The sequence below is a fragment of the Procambarus clarkii genome, chromosome 1 (genome assembly GCF_040958095.1).
Source record: "Procambarus clarkii isolate CNS0578487 chromosome 1, FALCON_Pclarkii_2.0, whole genome shotgun sequence".
NCBI classification, from domain to species: domain Eukaryota; kingdom Metazoa; phylum Arthropoda; class Malacostraca; order Decapoda; family Cambaridae; genus Procambarus; species Procambarus clarkii.
In genome coordinates this window covers 40,863,577-40,888,215 of record NC_091150.1, presented here as the reverse complement: position 1 = coordinate 40,888,215, position 24,639 = coordinate 40,863,577, and the positions used below count along the sequence as shown (strand labels likewise).

Here is a 24,639-nt window from a genome sequence, read left to right as displayed (position 1 = left end):
TAGAGCGTCACCAGGGCAGGGCGGGGTACATAATATCTGATCTTAGAAAGAATGCCAACAGTTTTTGAAACTTTTTTTATATATTTAGAATGTGTCCCTGGAAATTCAGCTTGTGGTCAATGTAAACGCCAAGGAATTTGCGATCTATTTTGTTACAAATTTGGGTATTGTTTATTCTGAGATTTATTTGATTAGAGGATTTATTGCCAAACAGAATATAGAAAGTTTTGTCAATGTTAAGAGTGAGTTTGTTGGCAGTTAGCCAAAGATGGACTTTATTTAGCTCAGTATTTAATGTGGCATTTGGAGCAAGAGGGTCAGAACTGGAGTAAATGAAGGTTGTGTCGTCAGCAAATAGAATTGATTTGAGGTGTTGGGAGGCATTTGGAAGGTCATTAATGTAGATGAGAAAGAAGAGAGGGCCAAGTATGCTGCTGCTCATCTATCTTTGTCTCAACTATGGTATTTGTGCTTGGGGTTCTACTACCCAAAATTCTTTAGGTCCTCTAATTACTCAACACAAAGCTGCTATTAGAACAATATCTAACTCTGGCCCCAGACATCACTTGGTACCCTTACTCAGATCTCTGAATATGTTAGATATTAAGTCACTGCACATCCTCTCATGTGTACTTTATATATATAAAACACTGAACTGTAATGTCAAATCTGACCTTAAATTCTTCTTAGAAGGTTGTAACAAAACCCATGGGCACAACACCAGAAACAAATACCTATTTGATATTCCAAGAGTACGACTTACTCAAACTTGAAATGCATTACAAATCAAGGGATCCAGAATGTAGAATGACCTTCCCAATCATGTCAAAGACTGTACCTCTCCCAACCAGTTTAAGATAAAAACTAAGTTCTACCTAATTAACTCCATGTAACGTACCTTACCCCTAAATGTCAACCCATGTCTTACTATTTAAACAATGTCTTACTTTTTAAACAATGCTGTTTGTTGACCAAATTGTATATTTGCTATTTTCTGCCATGTTTCCTCCCCCTTTCTTTATTTTTTATTTGTCAACACAATTTATACTTTAATCTCAATTAGTATTAAGTTTTAGTCTAAGTGTTTTTATCCCCCCCTCACCTTGCCCGAAACGCTATGCATACTAGTCACTTTAGGTATTGTATGTACAGGTACTAGCTCTTTCTTTAAATCCAACATTATGTTTGTAACTCATCTGCAATGTATGTACCTTTACCTGAATAAAGACTCTGAATCTGAATCATCCTGTAACTACACTTAGGTAATTACACTTAGGTAATTTCATAGTAAAGAATGCTGAGAAGACAGGAAACCATGAGCATAGCTCTCATCCTGTAACTACACTTAGGTAATTACATTTAGGTAATTACATAGAGCTATTATATCCAAATTAGCATCATAAGTGTAAAACCCAAATAATGATAGATTAATCTTAAGGTTTACTCAGAAAGTTGCGCTTGTTTATTGGCTTTATAGAAAAAGATGAATAAAAACATAAATAATGTGAAGTATCAACTAATATTTTATAAATAAATTATCATTATTATTCTTCAGTAATATTTGTAACACAATTACAATAAAAAGTTAAAAAATGTAACTGAATGGCACCATAACAAAACTAATTAATCACAAAAAACTTCTAAAAGATATTAAATAATACCACTAGTCTACCATTTCAAGAGACTTAAAAATCAACACATATATTTAATAATTGTTAACAAAACAAACATTTTATTAGTCTACATAACAAACAAAATTCTGACTTAAAATATTCACACAAATAAATAGTTTGAATTAATTAACAGCACACAGCTCCTGTTGGCAAAACGTATTTAGGTAACAGGAGGGGAAAGAGCAGGATGATGTTAGTAGAAGAACACAAGATTCCCCCTAGAGCAGTTTTGGAGAAAGAGCCTCAGCTTGCAAATGTGCCTTAATAACAAAACTACTGTAATTTAAACAATCCAATTTACTATGGAAAATTGAGAATAAAACATAAGCAAAATCTGAAAACACATCTTGTTCCAAAACTCATTCTAGGAAAAATAATTACTGTATATTATTCTTGTAATATTTTCTCTTAATTCATCACTCTCACCATATTCATAATCTGGTTGTTGACCTTGAGAATAACAGGATGCAAGATATTACCCATCTGGAAAAGGATTATTAAACAGCAATTATTCTATGACAAACATAAGTATACAATATAAATAATGTTCAATAACCTATGATGGGTCCATATCTGAAAATTGTACTCTATATTACTGAAACAAGAAACATTTTCAAAGCAGATACTGTATATGAGTGATAAATGGTATACTTGCCTTTGAAAGTTGTGCAAACATACTAAAACATCTTTCATGCATATATTTTGTACTTGCATAACGATGATTTGATGTGAAAACTTATGAAACTGTTGAGCATTGAAATATATCTATGACATCAGCACAAATATGACATGCAAGATATAAAAAATAGCATATATAAAAAAATTGCTAATTTGTAATAAAAAACTTCATAGCTTTGTATGGAAAACATTGAAAACTACATTAATATTAATCACAGTACATAACAGGAAAAAATGTCATTTCAACTATGTATATACTGTAAAAAGTAATGAAAAATACAAATACAGTACATGAATGATAAATTATCTAACAAAAATTACACTATCTACATGCTATTTATAAGAACTAAAGTAGGTTAAAATGAAATACATAAATAATTTAGACACTTAAATTATAGACCCAATATACATTTGCCAGACAAATAGAAATTAATTTATGAATAATTGTGAAACAAGAAAGCATACAGTTTGATTTATTAGCTGAGATACTACAAATATAAATAAAAGGTTATCACTAGCAGCAAAAAAAAAGAGTTAATGGTATTTTTGGGCTTAGTGAGACATTTGGGCACATTTCCTTCCTTACAAAATGCCTCCATTCACCTAGTGACCAGTAAATAGGTACTGTACCTAGCCACTGAGCTGCTCGGCTTCCAAATATGGCACCCCCCCCCCCCAGTGTGCAGGAAATAAATTCTTTTTTGTTTTGAAAGTGTCAAAAACCCTTCCCTGAGTATGGATATGGTAACAAAAGGTCAAAATTGTACTTACTTTGGCTGCTATGGGGTCCGTAATTTCGCGCGTGACGTCATCATTCCCTGGTCGCCCATGGCTTATGCTCCCAGGGCCAGTAAGGCGCGCGTCTCAAGATGCACGAGTTGCCACGAATATACATTTGTTCATTTTTTGTGCACAGTTCCAAATACATTTTATCTGTTTATACGTGCCAATCCTATGTATATAGCAGTAGAACATCCGTACTGTCCGAAGACACTGTGTTATGTGCATGACACATGTGTACACATATTTGGCACATATTTCGAATGTATCATGCTAATTTATGTATATATACAATCTATTTACACACTGTACAGTATCACACACTATATACACACACCATGAACACACTCAGAACTCCGCGAGTGTTAGCTACTACATCCAGCCAGTCCTCCCTCACTCCTCCAACATCGTATTCGCCATCACCCCTCCTCCCACCATATTGTTATTCACACCCATGTTTCATGTTCATTTATGTATATTTACAACATATTTACACACTATACACTGTCACATACTATATACATTCACCATCAACACACTCAGAACTACTGCGAGTGTGAGCTGCCACACCCAGCCAGTCCTCCCTCACTCCTCCAACATCTTCCTCTCCAACATTGCTCCTCCCACAATACTGTTATTATTTTTATTGCACTATTTACACATGTTATGTACAGTGATACCTCGGTTTACAAACACCCCTGTTTACGAACTTTTTGGGTTACAAGCCTGAAGTGTTCGGAAAATTTGAATCGGGATATGAGTTTGTTGATACGCGTACAGCCGACCTAGTGCGTAGTGGCAAGGTGATCGCGTCTCAGTTTACCAGTGCCTCGCACCTAGTGATTATCCCGCCTGAATTCTTTGCAAGGATTTACAATTTCTTTTCGGATTTTTGGCTATTTGACCATAAAAGTTGTTATTATATATCTCACCATGGGTCCCAAGAAAGCCAGTGGTAAGGTTCAAGGCAAAAAATCACATGTGAGAATGACCACAGAGGAAAAACAAGAGATCATTCGTAAGCATGAAAATGGTATGGTAAGCATGAAATGACTTACCCAGAGAAAGCTGTAGTAGGCCGTTGCATTAACCTCTTCAGTGACAATGTGATGTCTCACTACAGACAATTGTTGCAAAGAAGGGAAAAACAATCTTCAATGGAACGTTTCCTTGTGAGAAAAATCAAGCAGTGAGCCACAACCAGGAACTAGTGGTATGCAGGCGAAATGTGCCAGAGAGTGCACTCCAGAGAAATCTTCACTGCCTGATGTTATAATGGAAGGGGACTCCCCTTCCAAACAGTAACACCTCTCCTCCAACCCCCTCCTCACCATCTTCCATACGCCAACAGGAGTCATCAGCAAGGGTAAGTAAAAACTTGAACATACTTTTGTACTGAAGATTTGGGTGAATTAGTTACAACATTTACTTTGAAGCAAAGTTTTTGGGGAGTCAGGAACAGGATGAATTTATTTCCCAATATTTCTTATAGGGAAATTTGCTTTGGTTTACGAATTTTTGGGTTACAAACCGTCTCCAGGAAAGGATTAAATTCTTTAACCGAGGTACCCCTGTATACCTAACTATATGTTTTATTCACCAGAACTATGCAAGTAAGCCAGTATTGTGTCCAAACAGTACAGTGGCCACCATGCACAACATGAGAAATCACACAGCAGACAGAAGACGATGCTGCGATAACGAAGTCACCTCCCTCACCAAAATAGCTCCTCCCAACATACTCCTGTTGTTGGTATTACACTACATACACACATTGCATATACCCATGTACATATGTGTTCACCATAGCGAACCACTAAGCTAGTATGGTGAGCAAAACAAGAGTGGCTGCCACACACAGTGAGACTACCTTGATTCTCTCCCTCCCTCACAAAAATTCCTCTTCCCACAATACTATGCACATATGTACATTATACATGGGTACATACACACATTGTATATACCCCATGTACATATGTGTTCACCACAGTGAACCACTAAGCTAGTATGGTGAGCAAAACAAGAGTGGCTGCCACACACAGAGTGAGGCTTCCTTGATTCCCTCCCTCCCTCCCTCACAAAAATTCCTCCTCTCACAATACTACGCACAGCGCTAATTATCACCATAATCCTGCTATTATCACAATCCTGGTCACTAATTCCTGTATATAAATAATTGACCACAAGTTTATTTTGTAAAGGAACCTAAGAAGTTGTTTGAAGACTCCTAGATGCACTGAAATAATGATGTGGTTCTGTGGCTAGTGCAGTGAACATCATGAACAGCACTGAATCACTGATATTTGAACATTGCACACAGTCATTATCACACTCAGTCGAGTCGAGCCAGCGATCAAGGGAGGGTCTTGGGGTCGCGCGCTATGATAAACGCCAATATTTTTGGGTTAATTAAGGCTACAGTGACGGATCACAGATCTAAGGGTATCACAAAAGTGTATAACTGCCTGCAAATAGGAAAAAAAATACAGTGCCATCACTAGAACTTTGTCTTAAACAGTGAATTCACCAGACAGGCCATGTGGGAGGGCCCATGAGGCTTTGTTTACATTTGGGCTCCAGTGATCAGTGGTACAGTAAATTAGTGAACTGTAACACAACAGACACAACGATACAGTAACTGACTCCAGATCTTTGTGTTAGATAGAGAAGAACCACCATCATCAATCTACTAGAACTTAGTGAATTACCAGGTGAGAGGCGACGACGGATCACCATCGTCATCCATTACTCATCTTGTTGTGTGAGCGAGAGACTGAGTCGTAGGTACCCCTCTCTGGTCAATTCCTCAGGTGTACAGAGTGAGGTAAAATATTATCAAATTCTTGTTCAGTATATCATATACATTTAAAATCTCAAAGTGGCTCATTTTGGGTAGAGGTTGACATTTACGGGACCCTCGTAACACACGCATGCATGAACGCACGCACAGAGGCAATGTATCAGACAGGAGAAATGTCACAAGTGGAGTACCACAGGGCTCAGTTCTTGCACCAGTGATGTTTATTGTCTACATAAATGATCTACCAGTTCGTATACAGAATTATATGAACATGTTTGCTGATGATGCTAAGATAATAGGAAGGATAAGAAACTTAGATGATTGTCGTGCCCTTCAAGATGACCTGGACAAAATAAGTATCTGGAGCACCACTAGGCAAATGGAATTTAATGTTAATAAATGCCATGTTATGGAATGTGGAATAGGAGAACATAGACCCCACACAACCTATATATTATGTGAGAAATCTTTAAAGAATTCTGATAAAGAAAGAGATCTAGGGGTGGTGCTAGATAGAAAACTATCACCTGAGGACCACATAAAGAATATTGTGCGAGGAGCCTATGCCACGCTTTCTAACTTCAGAATTGCTTTTAAATACATGGATGGTGATATACTAAAGAAATTGTTCACAACTTTTGTTAGGCCAAAGCTAGAATATGCAGCGGTTGTGTGGTGCCCATATCTTAAGAAGCACATCAACAAACTGGAAAAGGTGCAAAGACATGCTACTAAGTGGCTCCCAGAACTGAAGGGCAAGAATTACGAGGAGAGGTTAGAGGCATTAAATATGCCAAAACTAGAAGATAGAAGAAAAAGAGGTGATATGATCACTACATACAAAATAGTAACAAGAATTGATAAAATCGATAGGGAAGATTTCCTGAGACCTGGAACTTTAAGAACAAGAGGTCATAGATATAAACTAGCTAAACACAAATGCCGAAGAAATATAAGAAAATTCACTTTCGCAAACAGAGTGGTAGACGGTTGGAACAAGTTAGGTGAGAAGGTGGTGGAGGCCAAGACCGTCAGTAGTTTCAAAGCATTATATGACAAAGAGTGCTGGGAAGACGGGACACCACGAGCGTAGCTCTCATCCTGTAACTACACTTAGGTAATTACACACACACACACAATAAGTATATGGAGCATCACTTGGCAAATGGAATTAAATGTTAATAAAACCAGCGTTTAATGTAAAGAAACGCCATTTTCTGGGTGAGCCCCTGGAGCTTATCGGGCTAATGTATGTTATATTAGACCGGGACATTAGCTAAGGAGTACAGACCTACCAGGGACCAGCGCCAGAACCTGGCCCCTTCAGAGAGGTTTCAGGGAGCAATGGCCCGGGAAAACCCCTTTGTGGTTGGGGTTTTCCTTATCTGCCATCGACCGGGATTAGGCACCCAGAAAGGTAGGCATAACAAAACAAACCCCACATGGTAAAAAACTAAAACAAAAAAACGAACGGAGAGGTAGAAACTCCCTACAATCACAAGGAAACAAGCATACAAGCAAACATCACACTTTACTGCCTCACCGATCATCCCCGCAGCCCTCCCCGCCCCGAGAGGGGGAGGGGGGATCCTCGGACCTACCGCACCGGCTGCCAGGCTTCAGTTCGGAAGCTAAGCTTCAACCAATGCAAAAAAAACGCCGACCAGTGGGAGCGAGAGTTGCCAGGGAGCCTCCGGGGCTCATAAAGAAAATGGCGTTTCATTACATTCAATGCTGGTTTTCTGTGGGTAGCCCCTACGGGTCCCTGGAGCTTCATACCCAAAGAGAAGGAAAAGAAAAGGCTAACCCGGGAGGCGGCCGCCACAAACTCCGCAACGCAAAGCCGAGACAACAGGTTGAAACCTGCGACCCAAGGCAACAAGAACGTATATGAGCAGACGCGCATAAAGAATGGGTGGCCAAGAACCTGTGCGACCCTCAAATCCCTGCGCCTGAAATGAGCCCTAGACGTCACCAACACAGCAGCAAAAGCTGCAAACGTCTGAACAGCATGGGCGCAAAGACAGACCGCAGGCTGGAAGAATGAAAAACTCTGCGGATAACCTGGGAGACCCGAGCCCTGAAAACAGGGAACAAGGGGAACCGGATCAACCACAGCGCATCCCCAGACACGATACGCAGGCAACGGCAAAAAGCACAACTGGAAAACAAAGGAAACACCCCCGGCCAAACCAATCAAGCATCAATAACCCAAGAACCCCTCCGAAAAGCAGGCATCTTGACCGTCGCCAGGATGGAGAAAGGCTGCACATGTACAAATCTACCACCAGTACCAAAGAGCAGAAACCTGAACCAAAGGGGCTACCACAAACTGAGGAGAAGAATAGAAGGCACCCTGATCAAGGACCAGGACGGCTCAGGCGACACATGAGCAGGCCGGAGGTGAAACAAAACACGAGAAAGCGTACGAAACGTCATACTGTTGCCAAGACAAAGCTCGCTGGTGGGACACCGTCAACAAAGTATATATAAAAAGTATATATATATAATAATTACTCTACTGTTCAAAAACCAAAAAAGCAGAAAAACAAATCCTTTACAAAGAATTCAAGCAAGATCGTCACTAAACGATCACCATATTCACTGGTAAATTGAAGCGGGGGTGACTGTGCCACCAGGAACCACACGCTAGGTCACCCATATGCTTGACAACAAACTACGTTACTCGAGGCAAAGCCCGTAGCCCAATACAAATTTTACGAAGAAATTGGGCATGTAACCTGAAAATTTTGTAAATTGGGGCATTCGTAAGCTCAGGTGTCTCTGTAGTTCAATGTGTGGAACATTGCTATGCTCAAAATTATGGGGCTCATATATGTGACATGTATATTATATTCTATGATCAATCAAATAGGGATTTTGCTGTTATTACACTATTTACACACATTGTATATACATAACTACATGTTTGTGCACCATAATGAACCACACAGATCATGTGTTGAAAGTTTATATACTATACCAGAACAAGGATCCAAGGTTAGCCTAGCGGTCGAGAGCTGAGTGTGGCAGGGGCTGCCCCAAATACCTTTTTACATAACCATTTCAGAGTATGTGAATGGTTTCATGTCTAGTACAGACCTAGTACAAAACAACTACAGACCTATATCAATCCTGCCAAACTTGTCAAAAATATTTGAAAAACTAATCTACAAGCAGCTTTACTCTTATCTAGCCAAACACAATATACTTAGCTCTTGTCAACATGGCTTCAGACCCAAAAAAAGCACTAACGATGCACTTATTAATATGATTAACTTGATACATGCAGCTCTTGATAAAAATGAGTTCCCTGTTAGGTTATTTGTGAACCTGCGTAAGGCTTTGGACACTGTCAACCACCAAAACCTTCTTCTTAAATTACATCATTATGGGGTCAGAGGTCACTCCCTGCAATACCTCAAATCTTACCTTACTGACAGGCTCCAGTATGTTTCTGTGAATAATTCAATTTCTCCCACCCTACCCATCAACATTGGTGTTCTTCAGGGCAGTATACTTGGCCCTCTCCTCTTTCTCATCTACATTAATGACCTTCCAAATGCCTCCCAACATCTCAAACCAATTCTATTTGCTGACGACACAACCTTCATTTATTCCAGTCCTGACCCCCTTGCTCTTAATGGCACAGTGAATACTGAGCTAAATAAAGTCCATCTTTGGCTAACTGCCAACAAACTCACCCTCAACATTGACAAAACTTTCTATATCTTGTATGGCAATAAATCCTCAAATCAAATAAATCTCAGGATAAATAATACCCAAATTTGTAACAAAATTGATGGCAAATTCCTTGGTGTTCTCATTGACCACAAACTGAATTTCCAGGGGACACATTCTAAATATATAAAAAAAGTTTCAAAAACTGTTGGCATTCTTTCTAAGATCAGATACTATGTACCTCGCCCTGCCTTGGTGACGCTCTATTACTCCCTCATCTATCCTTATCTCAACTATGGTATTTGTGCTTGGGGTTCTACTACCCAAAATCATTTATGTCCTTTAATTACTCAACACAAAGCTGCTATTAGGACAATATCCAACTCTGGCCCCAGACATCACTCGGTACCCCTACTCAAATCTCTGAATATGTTAGATATTAAGTCACTGCACATCCTCTCATGTGTATTATATATATATATAAAATGCTGAACTGTAATGCCAATCCTGACCTTAAAAGCTTCATTGAAGGTTGTAACAGAACCCATGTCCACCACACCAGAAACAAACACCTTTATGATATTCCAAGAGTTCGACTTAATCAAACTAGAAATGCTCTACAAATCAAGGGACCCAGAATGTGGAATGACCTTCCCAATCATGTTAAAGAGTGTGCCTCTCTCAACCAGTTTAAGATAAAAACTAAGCACTACCTAATTAACTCCCTGTAACCTACCTTATCCCTTTAATGTCAACCCATGTCTGTTATTTTTAAACAATGCTGTTTGTCGACCAATTTGTATTTTTGCTTTTTTCTGCCATGTTCCCCCCTTTTTTATTTTTTTATTTTCTCAACACATTTTATACTTTAATCTCAATTAGTATTAAGTTTTAGTCTTTAGTGTTTTTCCTGCCCGAAACGCTTTGCGTAATAGTAGCTGTAGGCATTGTATGTACTAGCTCTATCTATAAATTCATCAATTTTTGTATCACCCCTTGTATATATGTATTTTACCTAAATAAACATTTGAATTTTGAATTAAAATTTTTAGTTTTCTGTGGGGAGCCCCCTATGGCTCCCTAGTGCTTATCGGGCTAATGTATGTTATATTAGACCTGTCCATTAACTATGGAGTTCAGAACTACCAGGGACCATGAGCCAGAACCTGGCCTCTTCAGAGAGGTTGCAGAGAGCAATAGCCCTGGAAAAAACCCTTGTGGTTGGGGTTTTTCCTTATCTACCATCGACCAAGGTTAGGCAGCCAGAAAGGTAGGCATAACAAACAAACCCCACATGGTAAGAAACTAACAACAATAACCGAACAGAGAGGTAGAACTCCCTACAATCCCAAGGAAACAAGGAAATGTAACACACTACTGCTAGTGTGTTACATTCGCCGCTCATCCGCGCAGCCCTACCCCACCCCGAGACGGGGAGGGTGGGCTCAGACCTCACTGCGCCAGCTGCATAGCACTCCAGTTCGTAAGATAATGTCAACCGGGACAGACGCTTCTCTGGCCTCAGTTTCCTAGGCAGTGTTTGCCTTCATGGCACTCACTGCTGTGATTTTGTGTTGTGTAGTGGCCAAGTGTTTCTCATCAGTACCGGGGCTGCAGGCGCTTAGGGGCTTCCTTCCCTAAGCGCCCTGTGAGTACTGCCCCTGCGTGACAGAGGTTATCTTCCCTGGGGCGTTTGGGAACCAGTCCCGTCGAGGTTCTTGCTGCTCAGCATTTTCCTCGCCCTTTGGGCCAGCTGGGGCTTGGGGCCCTTGTTTGGCCTTGGGTAGGGACAGGTATTGTGCTGGTTAGGGCGTCAAGGTGTTGTGCGACCTGCTACCCATGCAGCGACCGGTTCCTGTTGCCTCTGGGGACGGTGTACATTTTGCGGGATTTTTCTTTTCTTTTTATTTTCATTGCCTGGTGAGGGTCTGCCTAGTATGGCTATAGTTCCACTGGTATTGTTTGGTGGCCCTCTGCTAGGCCCCTGTGATTTTACACGTCGCTGAAGTTTTCAGTGTTGGCATCTACCCCTTGTTAGTTTTGGATGTTAACCAAATGTTATGGATGTTTTTGGATGTTAGCCCCTGCCCGGGCTTCCCGTAGCAGTCAGCCTATGGGCCCTGGAAAACCCTGTCGGGGCTCGGTGGACCATTGGATGTGTCTTCCGGGATCCATCCCGTCTTGTGCGGGTTTGATGGTTGCTGTGCCCTTGTCTCCGGGTGACATTCGCCACTTTTACCTCCGTCCTGCTGCGTGTTGGGTCACTGACACCTTGACCCGGAGTCTTGCGAGTTGTGTTCTCTCCTTGTTCACCAGTACTCTCCTGCTGTCCTTACTGTTCAGAGTACAGGCGGCATCCATGTTGCAAGCTCAGTTTGGGCTGCTGCAAAGTGCTAGGTTGGTTTACCACCCGGATGCCCCGGGGCCGCCCCATTTTGGTTAAGTGTTGTTCACCCCTTCCCTCCCTATTCCCAGCTCCTGACCATCTGGGGGTTTTGGGGTCGGGGCGGGGTTTAGTTGGTGCAGAGACTCGAGTGGTTTTGGGGGCTGCCCCGTTTGGGTTGGAGACGGAGGTTTTTGAGCCTGTTCCTCCTGCCAAGGCTTCTGGGTCTTACCAGCAGCCCTTTCTTTGCTGCCTTCATTGAAGGTCTTCTTTTTCTTTAACCACTTAACTGCGCTAATGGAGTATTCTCGTCGGTGGGAAACTGCGCCAACCAAGAAAACTCTTTTTGATTTTTTCGTACCCATTCTAAATGTGTGTGAGGTTCGTTGTGTATGAAATAGACTCTTAGGACCTCCAGTGAGAGGCAGCCATCTTGGAAAAAATCCTAGAATGCCCTAGGGCTGCTGGCTGGGTTAGTACTGAGTGAACAACTATGGATGGTGTATGGGCCTCTGGCTCCCAAACACCTGTCCGAAGCGGTGTTTGAAGATCTCGCTCTGTCGGTGAAATTCAAACCTTATTGTTTGAAGAACATTAGGGTCATAATATTAGTGAAGCTAGGCGCAATAAGGACCTAACACAAGGGTTGGATGCAAGTGATACAGCACCTTTGAGGACGATACAGCAAGCGTATTCAGTTGTAGCTCTGAGCGGCACCCTTGCCCACCTATGTTATCTCCAATATATTTAGATGAATTGTTTTCTACATTCAGTGAAGATACATCTGATACAATTAGCATAGATGAACAGTGTTAGTGGCTTCCATGGTGGTGTTTTCCATAGATATTTTCAAGAGTAGCTGAATCTCTTCTTGACTAACTGACACTCTTTGAGGATGGCTGAATCTCTTCCAGACTGACGGACACTCTTTGAGGCTGGCTGAGGTGCAGAATGAACAACAAGGGAAGGACCAGGGAGTGTGGATGGAACCAAAGTCGAAGTGACTAATGCCCCCAGGTTCGGTCCCTAAAACCAAAGCGGGGCTGCTGTATGGCATCTGGGTGGGAAACCAACTTCGTGCGTTACAGTAAGCTAAACCTTACATGCAACAAGGATACTGCCTGTACCCTAACAGCAACATCATCAGACATCAGAATAAAACTGGAGCACAATATACAGAGAACATGATTCGCCTGACTCCAGGTCAAAGATATCGTTTACCCAACAGGCAGCTTGACGGAGGCAAAACATGTGACTGTCACCCTGAGACAAGGGCACACTTAGCAACCTTTGAACCCGCACAAGGCAGGCTGGAACTCGGAAGATGCACCCATGGGTCTACCGAGCCCCAACAAGGTTTTCCAGGGCCCATAGGGTAACAACTATGGGAAGCCAGGGCAAGATGTTGCTAACTGGTTAAACACCCAAACTAACAAGAGGAAGATGACAACACTGAAACCCCTGTGATGTATACAAGCACGGGGGTCTAGCAGAGGGCCACCAAAACAGTATCAGGGGGAACTATTGTCTCACTAGGCAGACCCCCCCCCAGGCAAACAAAAACAAAGAAAAGAAAAACCCCGCAAAAGTACAGCGTCCCCAGAGGCAACATGAACCGGTCGCCTCGTAGGTGACAGGTCATGCAACACCTTGATGCCCTAACCAGCACAACACCACTCCCTATCAAAAACCAAACAAGGGCCCCAAGCCCCAGCTGGCCTCAAGGGCGAGGCAAATGCCAAGCAGCAAGAACCCCAATGGGAGCGGCTCCCGAATGCCCCAGGGAAGAGAATCCTGACACGCAGGGGCAGTACTCACAGGGCACTTAGGGAAGGAAGCCCCTAAGCGCATGCAGACCCGGCACTGAAGAGGTACTCCTGACCACCATACACCACAACAAAACAGCTGAGACGCCATACAGGCAAACACCGTCCAGGAATTTGAGGCCAGAGAAGCGTCTGTCCTGGTTGACAATAGCTTATGAACTAGAGTGCGATGCAGCCGGTGAGGGTGAGGTCTGGGTGGCCCCCCCTCACCCTCTCTGGGAGGAGAGGGCTGCACGGACGAGCGGCACGGTAGCAGAGTGTGACGTTTGCTTGTTTCCTTGGGATTGTAGGGAGTTCTACCTTTCTGTTCATTTTTTTTTTTTTTAATTTCTTTCCATGTGGGGTTTGTTTTGTTATGCCTACCTTTCTGAGTGCCTAACCCTGGTCGATGGCAGATAAGGAAAACCCCTCAACTACAGGGGGGGGGGGGGTTCCAGGGCCATTGCTCCCTTAAACCTCTCTGAAGGTGCCAGGTTCTGGCTCATGGTCCTTGGTAAGTCTGATCTCCACAGTCAATGTTCCGGTCTAATATAAAATACATTTGCCCGATAAGCTCCAGGGAGCCATAGGAGCTCCCCACAGAAAAGATGCACATACCAAGAAGGGGAAATCAGTAACATCAGAAGAATCAAGAGAAGAAAGAAGTTATAATGTAAAAATCAGTAATAATGGTACCCACACTTTGAAGAAGCCTAAGAAGAAGTGCAAGGTAAAGTTATGGCCGTTTAGTTATAAGAAACCATGGAATACTGGATACCCAGGTGTCTTCCTTTTGAGTTCTTCTTATGGTTATCAATTGGCCATCATAGTCATTAGTATCTTTTGACTTTGATTTTCCCTTGCAGAATATAGGTAGAGTCATATCAAGAAGGAGACTTATTAGTAGTGTGGCATCTTGTTGTGACAGTAGGTCACCTGAGTGGCAGCCATGTCTTGGCTCCCATTACTCAATCTAACAGATGTCAGAAACCTCAGATATAATCCAGGATCCAAAGAGGGAAAATTCTCATTGGTGATCCATATGCATGTTCTACCAGTTGCAGACACATTTATGCCTGCAATTCAAGAGCTCATATCTACATCATGCATACCACAACATACGCTCTTCTGTTGATTTGACAACAGTGTCAACTATAACAGTTCTGGAAGTGACCCTGAAGGTGTGAAGCATTGTTGTAAGTTGTAATCTCCTGCTGTGTGGAGAGCCATCGTCATTTTTGTCTTAGTTACAGGATACATTGTTGTCTGTCATTTAGCTAGCTATAAAGTACCACTAGGATTTTGTATATTACTGTTATGTTAGCATTTACAATAAAAAATTGTTGTAAATTCTTCAAATTTACAGGAATTTTTATTTTCTTCAAATTTACATCCTCTTCACCCCAGGAAAGGGAATTATGTTAGAGAGGGACCCTTGTGAAGGGTATAACTCAGTAGAGAGACATAGAAACAGCAGTGTTTTAAGTTGAAAAACTGTCTGGAACTCTTGTTGAACTCTTGCATTTGGAATCCCCACCAGTACAATAATCAGTTCTGCACATGAGCAAAGCATTGTCATAGCAGGAAAGTATCATTCCCAGAACAGTGTAAACAGCAAAGAAAATACATGATTAAAAAGTATATTCAGTGCTGGAAAATATATAAAAACAACCATGTTAAATGTTGACAAACAGCCAGGAACTTTATAAGACATAAATGAACTACTGGGAGATGTGTATGAAACATATGTGTGGGTAGGAAACATTATTGGAACGGGGTGGTTGGACACAGATGTGCTAGCTGTCTGGAGTGTGGTGTAGGGTGGTGAACTTAAGTCCCAGTTTGTGTGGATTCATTAGACAATTCACCCCTAAGGCTTATGTTTACTGGAAGGTATCCCTCTTGATCTTAACAATCTTGTGACGAATTCAAGTAACCCTCCCCTCCCCATATTTATTCAGTGTAATATAATCCTGTGTTGTCTAATAAAACCCTGTTGGAAATTGTATCCCAAGGTGTATTTCGTGTCCCATGTAGAATAAGATTGATGGTTTCAGCTTCAGTGCTTCTACTGAGTACATATATAAATAAATATATCCCTCCCATTATTTATAAGAGAGTAAGAATGAATTTAGTTAGTTATACTCTGGGGTACAACTTTCAATCCCATGCCTTACACTAGTGTATAAATATATAAATGAACATACAATTTCAATGTATGGCATAAGACAACAGTAAAATCAATTCCAAGAATTTGCCCCTGTAAAAAAGAAAACACAGTTAGAGACTAAGCTAGCTTTCATGAGCAGCAAGCAAGCAATAAAGCCACAAGCATTTTTCTACAAACTGTAAATTCATAATAATCTCTGAAATCACAAAAAGAATTCAAAATATGGTAAGTACAGATAGCGCTCATGGTCAAACATGAAGGGAAAACTTTGATTACTAACAATATTTGTCACTTATTACTACAGTAATGGTGACAATTAAGCAATAAAAATCTTGTAACGGGATATTGTCTGAATAGTGATTTCAAAGATTACAGAAACATTAACTGAGGAAAAAGGTCACTATCCACTATCCTGAAGCTGTTTTAAGTTACCTCTCATGTGGCATTTATGGTTCTGTCCATTTCAGGAGTAGAAGTATAATCAATAGTGCATGACCGTAAGTGGGCATTACATTAGAATATAAATTCAAGCAGTGAATGTAATAAAAGATCTTTTTCATATGGGCTCTTGGTAGCTCCACGAGCTAAGCATTGGTACAGCCATGCCTTGTAAGACTGCACCATGCCCCTAAAATCCACCCTTGATTACCAAGAGATAGGACCAGAATGAGGCTCTTTCTATGAAGAAAGAGGAATTTGAGGATTAGAGGTGAACCCAAAACAGAAAAAAACCAGCGTTGAATGTAATGAAACGCCATTTTCTGGGTGAGCCCCTACGGCTCCCTGGAGCTTATCGAGCTAATGTATGTTATGTTAGACCAGGACATTAGCTATGGAGTTCAGACCTACCAGGGACCAGCGCAAGAACTTGGCCCCTTCAGAGAGGTTTCAGGGAGCAATGGCCCTGGAAAACCCCATTATGGTTGGGGGTTTTCCTTATCTGCCATCGACTGGGGTTAGGCACCCAGAAAGGTAGGCATAACAAAACAAACCCCACATAGTAAGAAACTACAACAAAAAAACGCACAGAGAGGTAGAAACTCCCTACAATCCCAAGGAAACAATCAAACAATCAATTTACTGCCATGCTGGTCGTTCGTGCAGCCCTCCCCTCCTCGGGAGGGGGAGGGGGTCCCAGGACCTCACCGCACCGGCTGCCTTCAGTTCGGAAACTAGGCTTCAACCAACGCGATAAAACGCCGCCGACCGGATGGGAGGGAGGGTAGCCAGGGAGCCTCCAAGGCTCACCCAGAAAATGGCGTTTCATTACATTCAACGCTGGTTTTCTGTGGGGAGCCCCTACGGCTCTCTAGAGCTACATACCCAAAGAGAAGGAAATAGGGTCTTACCTGGGAGGCGGCGGCCACAAACTCCTCAACGCAAAGTCGAGACAACTGGCTGCAACCTTTTTCCCAAAGCAACACAAGAACGCCGAGGAGCAGGGACGTTCACCAAATAACGGGCGGCCAGGACCATGTTCGACTTCCAAAATCCACGGGCCCGAATATAAGCCCAAGACATGTTACCAAACACAGCAGCCAAAGCTGCAAACTTCCGAACGTCATGGGCACGAGGATAGACCACAGGCTGGCTAGACTTAATAACCCTGACTTACACTACCCTGACTTTTGTTCATTTAATAACCCTGCGGACAACCTGGGAGACCCGAGCCCTGGAACAGGGAACAAGGAAAACCGGATCAACACAAAGCGCATCCCCAGCCACCCCAGCTGAAGCACGCAGGTAACGGTGAAGTGCTGCAACTGGACACAACACATGATGCACCCCCAGCCGAACCAACCAAGCATCAATGACCCATGGACCCCTCTGGAAAGCAGCCGTCTCGTTCTTCGCCAGAAAAGATGGAGAAGGCTGCAAACGGACAAACCTACCCCAGGACCAAAAGTGCAGAAACCCTTGTGCCAGAGAAGAGCATGAAGCTCCCCTATCCGGCCCCCACAGGCCAATGCCAACAAAAACAAAGCTTTGGAAAAACAATCCGGAACTGAAGGGGCCACCACAAAATGAGGAGGAAAGATAGAAGAGCACCCTGTCCATCCTGCTCTTAGGACAATATCTAACTCTGGCCCCAGACATCACTCAGTACCCTTACTCAAATCCCTGAATATGTTAGATATTAAGTCCCTGCACATCCTCTCATGTGTATTTTATATATATAAAACGCTGCACTGTAATGTCAATCCTGACCTTAAAAGCTTCCTAAAAGGTTGCAACAGATACCATGAGCACCACACCAGAAACAAATACCTATTTGATATTCCAAGAGTACAACCTAGTCAAACTAGAAATGCTTTACAAATCAAGGGACCTCGAATGTGGAATGACCTTCTCAATTATGTTAAAGACTGTACCTCTCCCAACCAGTTTAAGATAAAAACTAAGTACTACCTAATTAACTCAATGTAACCTACCTCACCCCCAAAATGTCAACCCATGTCTTCTATTTTAAACAATGCTGTTTGTTGACCAAATTGTATTTTTGCTTTTTTTCTGCCATGTTTCCCCCATCTTTTTTTCCATTTTTTCTTATTTTTTTCTCAACACAATTTATACTTTAATCTCAATTAGTATTAAGTTTTAATCTTAGTGTTTTTCCTGCCCGAAACGCTTTGCGTAATAAGTGGCTTTAGGCATTGTATGTACTAGCTCTATCTATAAATCCATCAACTTTTGTATGTTACCTTGTATGTATGTACTTTACCTGAATAAATATTTGTATTTTGTACTTTGTATTTGACCAGGACAGCTCAGGAGGCGCATGAGCAGGCCGGAGGTGAAACATAGCACGGGAAAGTTTACGGAACGGGGCGGATGTGACGTCCACCCCGAACGCTAGTGTGAGCGGACTCCGCCAGCTACCACACGATACGAGGCGACAGTATTAGGCATCAAATGACGGTCCTGAAAAAGCGAAGAAAGAAAGGGCAAGATAACCTGATCCAAAAGAATAGACAACCTACGAAGAGTCAGAAAATGGCAAAAAGAACGACAGGAAACTTCATACTGTCGCCGAGACAAAGCTCTCAGGTGGGACACCATCAACGAAGCACCTGATCACCATAGAATTGGTGATACACCTGCATCAAAAAGACCAGATGCAAAGAGCAGAGGAGAAGGTCGAACCATCCCTGTACCGGACCGGGCCGACCTGCTGAAAGAGGCGGAGCCGCAGGAAATGTCCCGGGTTCGGGCACCGAGCCAATAGCACCAGAAACCAATGCTGGGCCGGCCACCTAGGGGCTCACAAGGACTACTCTCCCTGGGAATGTCTCCAACCAAACCAGAACCCAAAGCAACAGCTGGACCGGGGGGAAGAAGTACAGCTAACCCCACCTCGACCAGTCCTGCCAAAAGGCACCCACCGTGAACGCCTTGCAGTCGAGAAAGGGCGTCACATAGATTGAGAGATGCCGAGACCACACTGACGCGAAGAGGTCCACATCTGGGAGACTGTATGTCTGGCAGATCCAACGAAATGAGTCGATGTAGACCGTCCACTCCATGGACAGGGAATAGACGAGAGACAGACCATCTGGCAGAATGTTGGACACTCCTCGGACATGAACCGCACGGAGAGCAAAACCCCGAGAATCCAGCAGACGAACCACTCGAAGGGACCAACCCCAAAGAGCCAAGGACCGAAGAGAACCCCCGTGGTTCAGGCAATGAACCACTGGAGAACAGTCCGAATGGAGCCGGATGGTCGATTCCCGAGCAACCCAAACCCTCCAAAGCGCGAACCAGACTGCTGCGAACTCCCGAACCGTGCTGTGAGCCCAACGAAAGGACAGACGCCACCGTCCCTGGCCTGCCTGGTGAGCACTGGTCACAAAGCCCTAGCCGAGAGACAACGCTGTCCATGAACACAACGAGCGAGGGCTCGAGAAGGTGTCAAGGCACCGAACCCCGAAAACCCCGAAGAGGAAGCCGGTGAAGCAGCAACCGACACGAGGTCCCCGGAGGACGAATCCAATGATTGCGAGAGAGGTGGAAGGAATGTCCCCAAAGGAACCAAAACAGACGCCGAAGTCAAACCTGACCAGGCAGGTAGACTAGCACGGTGAAGTTCAGACTCCCGCACAACCGCTCGAGCAACCGCCGAGCGACCCGGGACCCCCCTCAGAAACAGCCAATGGCGGTCCTGCAGCCGTAGCAACGCCTCTGGAGGGAGAGACAAGGAAGCGGATCCGAGAATCCCAAACAAGACCCAGCCAGGTCCAAACCTGGGACGGAACCAGATGGGACTTCCTCCAGTTCACCAGGAACCCAAACCTGGTGAGCTGGGAAAGAAGCATATCCCTGGCAAGCAGACAAACTGACCAACTGAGAGCCCACACCAGCCAGTTGTCAAGGTAGGCCAAAACCCGAATCACTAAAAGACGCAGACGGGTCACTACAACCCGGGTCAGACGCGTGGAAACGCGAGGTGCCAGATTCAACCCAAAAGGTAGGCATCGAAAATGGTAAGCGTGATGCCCCACCATGAAACCTAACCAGTCCCTGAACCCCGGATGAATAGGAACGTGCCAATAGGCGTCCTTGAGGTCCAGGGACACCATCCAGGCACTCGGCTCCAACAGAAGCCGGACCTGAGACAGAGCAGTCATCCGAAAGGAGGGCAAGGAATCCAGGGGTTCAGATGGGACAAGTCCAGAATGAACCTCAGATCCACACAGTTTCATTTCGGCACTGGAAACAAACAGAAAACCCATCTGAGGGATGTAGTCGTTTTGACCACGCCCAAGTGCACCCACTCCAAGACAACTGGACGAGGCGCAGGAGAAGAAACCTGCCCTGTTAGCCCCGAACCCCCCAAAGGAGGACGAGTCGCCCAATGCCATTGCAGGCCAGATGACACGACCAAAAAGGACCACAAATCATGGGACCAAGCATGGGCAAACAGAGCGAGCCTCCCCCCCATTAACGGGGTGAACCACAAAACGGCCGACGCCCGTTATGAGAACCCAAACGTCGAACAGGGCGATCACCTCGCCGACCAGACAACACTGGCCCCGAAGAAAACAACGACTCAGAAACTGGCACCAATAGCCCACCTCGACCAGCAGAACCCGGAACCCTGGCACGACCCCTCCGAAACTGCCGAGAACAACCGCTTCGTAGAATCAACAAGTCCGCCATAGGACGACAACTAGACGAAGCCGCGTGCAGAAACTGAGAGACCGCAGTCTCTGCAAACAGCAGTGGACAAAACGGAGACGAAAACCTAAGAACCAGGGCCCAAGCGGATTCCAAAGAGAGAGCGAGAACAGCCTGACGGCACGCGAGGCGAGAAGAAAAAAACAGAGACACCGCTACCTTCAGGATGGGCGCTTCAACAGTGCAGCCGATGCCCTAGCTGCCAAAGTCAGCGCCCCAGACGAAGGCCCTTCACTCAACGCTCCCACATCCTCCTCAAGCCAAGCAGAAGGCAGCTCGAGAAGGGAAAAGAAATGTGAGACTGAAGCCAAATGCCCACGGGCGCGCAACTCCTCCGCAACCAACGAAGCCGAAAGCTAAGGAACCTGCATGTGAAGTTGGAAAAGGCCAACATCCCGAGAAAGCACGGGAGTAAACAAGCACGCAATAAGGTGCTCAAACTCGCCCCCCCAGGTTAAACCTGCATAAAAGTAGAAGTTTCCCACCAATCAAGCTTGCGGATCTGACAGAACCTATGTCACACCCCAACAAAAAGAAAGGGCAGTCTGCCAGCCAGGAAGACTCCGGAACCTCCAAACGCACCCAAAAACGGGAAGAAGAAGAACCGAACTCAAATTAGGACGGATCCATTGCAGAGGCATAACCCGGGTCTCGCAAGAGGTATGCAGCAAGAGCTTCCCGAGCCACCTTTGCAGAGATCCGGGAAGTAGAAAACCTCTGGAAAGATGGATCCGAGGTACCCAGAGGCACCCAGAACTGAACCCGGGGAGGAGCCGAACCCAAATCATACTCATACAGGGAAGGGGGTAAGAAAAACTGTCCCTCTACAACAATAAGCCCTGTCAGGAAGGCAAAAACACCCAAGCAGGGTCAAAGGGGGGCCCAAAGCCCCCAGGTTGACTCTTCCCCAGCCCCAGGATCCCCCACGTCAGGACCCATGGCAGAGTCATCCTCCAAACCCTCTACCACTGAAGAAAAGGCAGAGTCCAAGGGAAAGGCAGACAAGGTCCCACCCAGCAGACCCCCTTCTTGGGGTCTGCTGGTGGGACCCAGAAGCCTCGGCAGGAGGAACCGGCTCAAATGCCTCTGTACCCGACCCGGATGGGGCAGCACCCGAGGCAGCCCGAGTCTTATTACCAACTAAACCCTGTGCTGAGGCCGAAACCCTCAGACATTTTGGAGCCAGACACAGGGGGGGGGGGAGGTGCAGGGAGAACCACAGGGGAAGGACACGGCAAGGGGCACAGCAGGAGCCAAAGTCGAAGGACTAACGCCCCCAGGTCAGGGTCCCTAAAACCAAAACGGGCCAGCCTCGGGGCATCCGGGTGGGAAACCAACCTAGTGCGTTGCAATAACCTAAACCTAACATGCAATGCTGATACTGCCTGTACCCTAACAGGAACATCCTCAGAGTAAAACTGGAGCATAAGCAGAGAACATGACTTGCAAGACTCCGGGTCAAAGGTGTCGTTGACCCAACAGGCAGCATGACGGAGGCAAAACAGGTGACTGTCACCCTGAGATAAGGGCACACTGCAACCTTCAAACCAGCAAAAGGCAGGCTGGAACTCGGGAGACGCAGCTATGGGTCCCCCGAGCCCCGACAGGGGTTTCCAGGGCCCGTAGGGTAACAACTACGGGAAGCCCGGGCAAGTTGTTGCTAACCGGTTAAGAAACCCAAACAAAACAAGGGTAGATGATAACACTGAAAACCCCTGGGACGTGTACAAGCACGGGGACCAAGCAGAGGGCCACCAAAACAATATCAGGGGAACTACAGACCCACGAGAACCTCCACCAGGCACACAAAAACAAAACAAAAGAAAAACCCCGCAAAAGTACACCGTCCCCAGAGGCAACAGGAACCAGTCGCCGCTTAGGTGGCAGGCCACACAACACCTTTATGCCGTAACCAGCACAACACCACTCCCTGCCCAAGGCCAAACAAGGGCCCCAAGCCCCAGCTGGCCCCAAGGGCAAGGCAAATACCGAGCAGCATGAACCCCTACGGGAGCGGTTCCCGAACGTCCCCAGGAAAAATAACCCTGACACACAGGGGCAGTACTCACAAGGTGCCTAGGGAAGGAAACCCCTAAGTGCATGCAGCCCTGGCACTGATGAGGTACTCCTGGCCACTGCACACCACACAAAGAGAGAAGAGAACGCCGCACAAGGCAAACACCGCCCAGGAATTTGAGGCCGGAGAAGCGTCTATCCCGGTATCTATCTATGGTATCTGGGGTGGGGGATGGGAAGGTGTCTGGGGAGGAGGATGTGAAAGTGTCTGGGGTAGGGGATGGGAAGGTGTTTGGGGTGGGGGATGGGGGTGTCTGGGGAGGAGGATGAGAGGGTATCTGGGGTGGAGGATGGGAGGGTGTCTGGGGAGGAGGATGGGAAGGTGTCTAGGGTGGAGGATGGGAAGGTGTCTGGGGTGGGGGATGGGGGGTGTCTGGGGAGAAGGATGAGAGGGTGTCTGGGGAGAAGGATGAGAGGGTGTCTGGGGTGGAGGATGGGGTGTGTCTGGGGTGGAGGATGGGAAGGTGTTTGCAGTGGGGGATAAGAGGGTGCCTGGGGTGAGGGATGGAAAGGTGTCTGTGGTGGGGGATGGGAGGGTGTATGGGGTGGGGGATGGGGGTTGTCTGGGGTGGGGGATGGGAAGGTGTCTCGAGTGGGGGGATGGAGGTGGTTTGGGGTGGGTGATGGGAGGGTGTCTGGCATGAGGGATGGGAGGGGTGTCTGGGGTGGAAGAGGGGAGGGTGTCTGGGGTTTATGATGGGAAGGTGTCTGGGGTGGGGGATGGGAAGGTGTCTGGGGTGGAGGATGGGAGGGTGTCTGGGGTGGGGAATGGGAAGGTGTCTGGGGTGGGGGATGGGAAGGTGTCTGGGGTGGAGGATGGGAGGGTGTCTGGGGTGGGGGATGGGAAGGTGTCTGGGGTGGGGGATGGGAAGGTGTCTGGGGTGGAGGATGGGAGGGTGTCTGGGGTGGGGGATGGGAGGTGTCTGGAGGTGGGGGATGGGATGATGTCTGGGGTGGAGGATGGGTGGGTGTCTGCAGATGGGGGGGATGGGAAGGTGTCTGAATTAGGGATGGGAGGATGTCTGGGGTGGGGGATGGAAAAGTGTTTGTGTTGGGGGATGGGGGATGTCTGGGGTGGAGGATGAGAGTATGTTTGGGGTTAAGGGATGGGAGGGTATCTAGGGTGGGGGGATGGGAAGGTGTTTAGAGTGGGGAATGGAAAAGTTTTTGGGGGTGGGGGATGGAGGGTGTCTGGGGTGGAGGATGGAAAAGTGTCTGGGATGGAGGATGGAAAAGTGTCTGGGATGGAGGATGGGAGGGTGTCTGGAGTATGGGGTTAGTGTGTCAGGTGGATGGAATGTGTCTGGAGTGGGTAGGTGGATGGGTGTGTCAGGAGTGGGTTTGTGAATTGGTGTTATGTTGTTTATTATGATTATGTTATGTTGTTTGGTTGATTAGATACACAGAGTTTAGTG

The 24,639-nt window shown here is 45.4% G+C and overlaps 1 protein-coding gene across 1 annotated transcript in view; it reads right to left on the bottom strand.

The window, feature by feature from the left end:
* LOC123758842 (Ca[2+]-channel protein alpha[[1]] subunit D) overlaps window positions 1–24,639 on the bottom strand; it is a 797,128-nt gene that overhangs the window by 102,124 nt on the left and 670,365 nt on the right. The window contains exon 38 of the mRNA XM_069338501.1: window positions 2,100–2,156. Coding sequence (XP_069194602.1) covers window positions 2,100–2,156 — 57 coding nt within the window. The remainder of the gene's footprint in view (window positions 1–2,099; window positions 2,157–24,639) is intronic.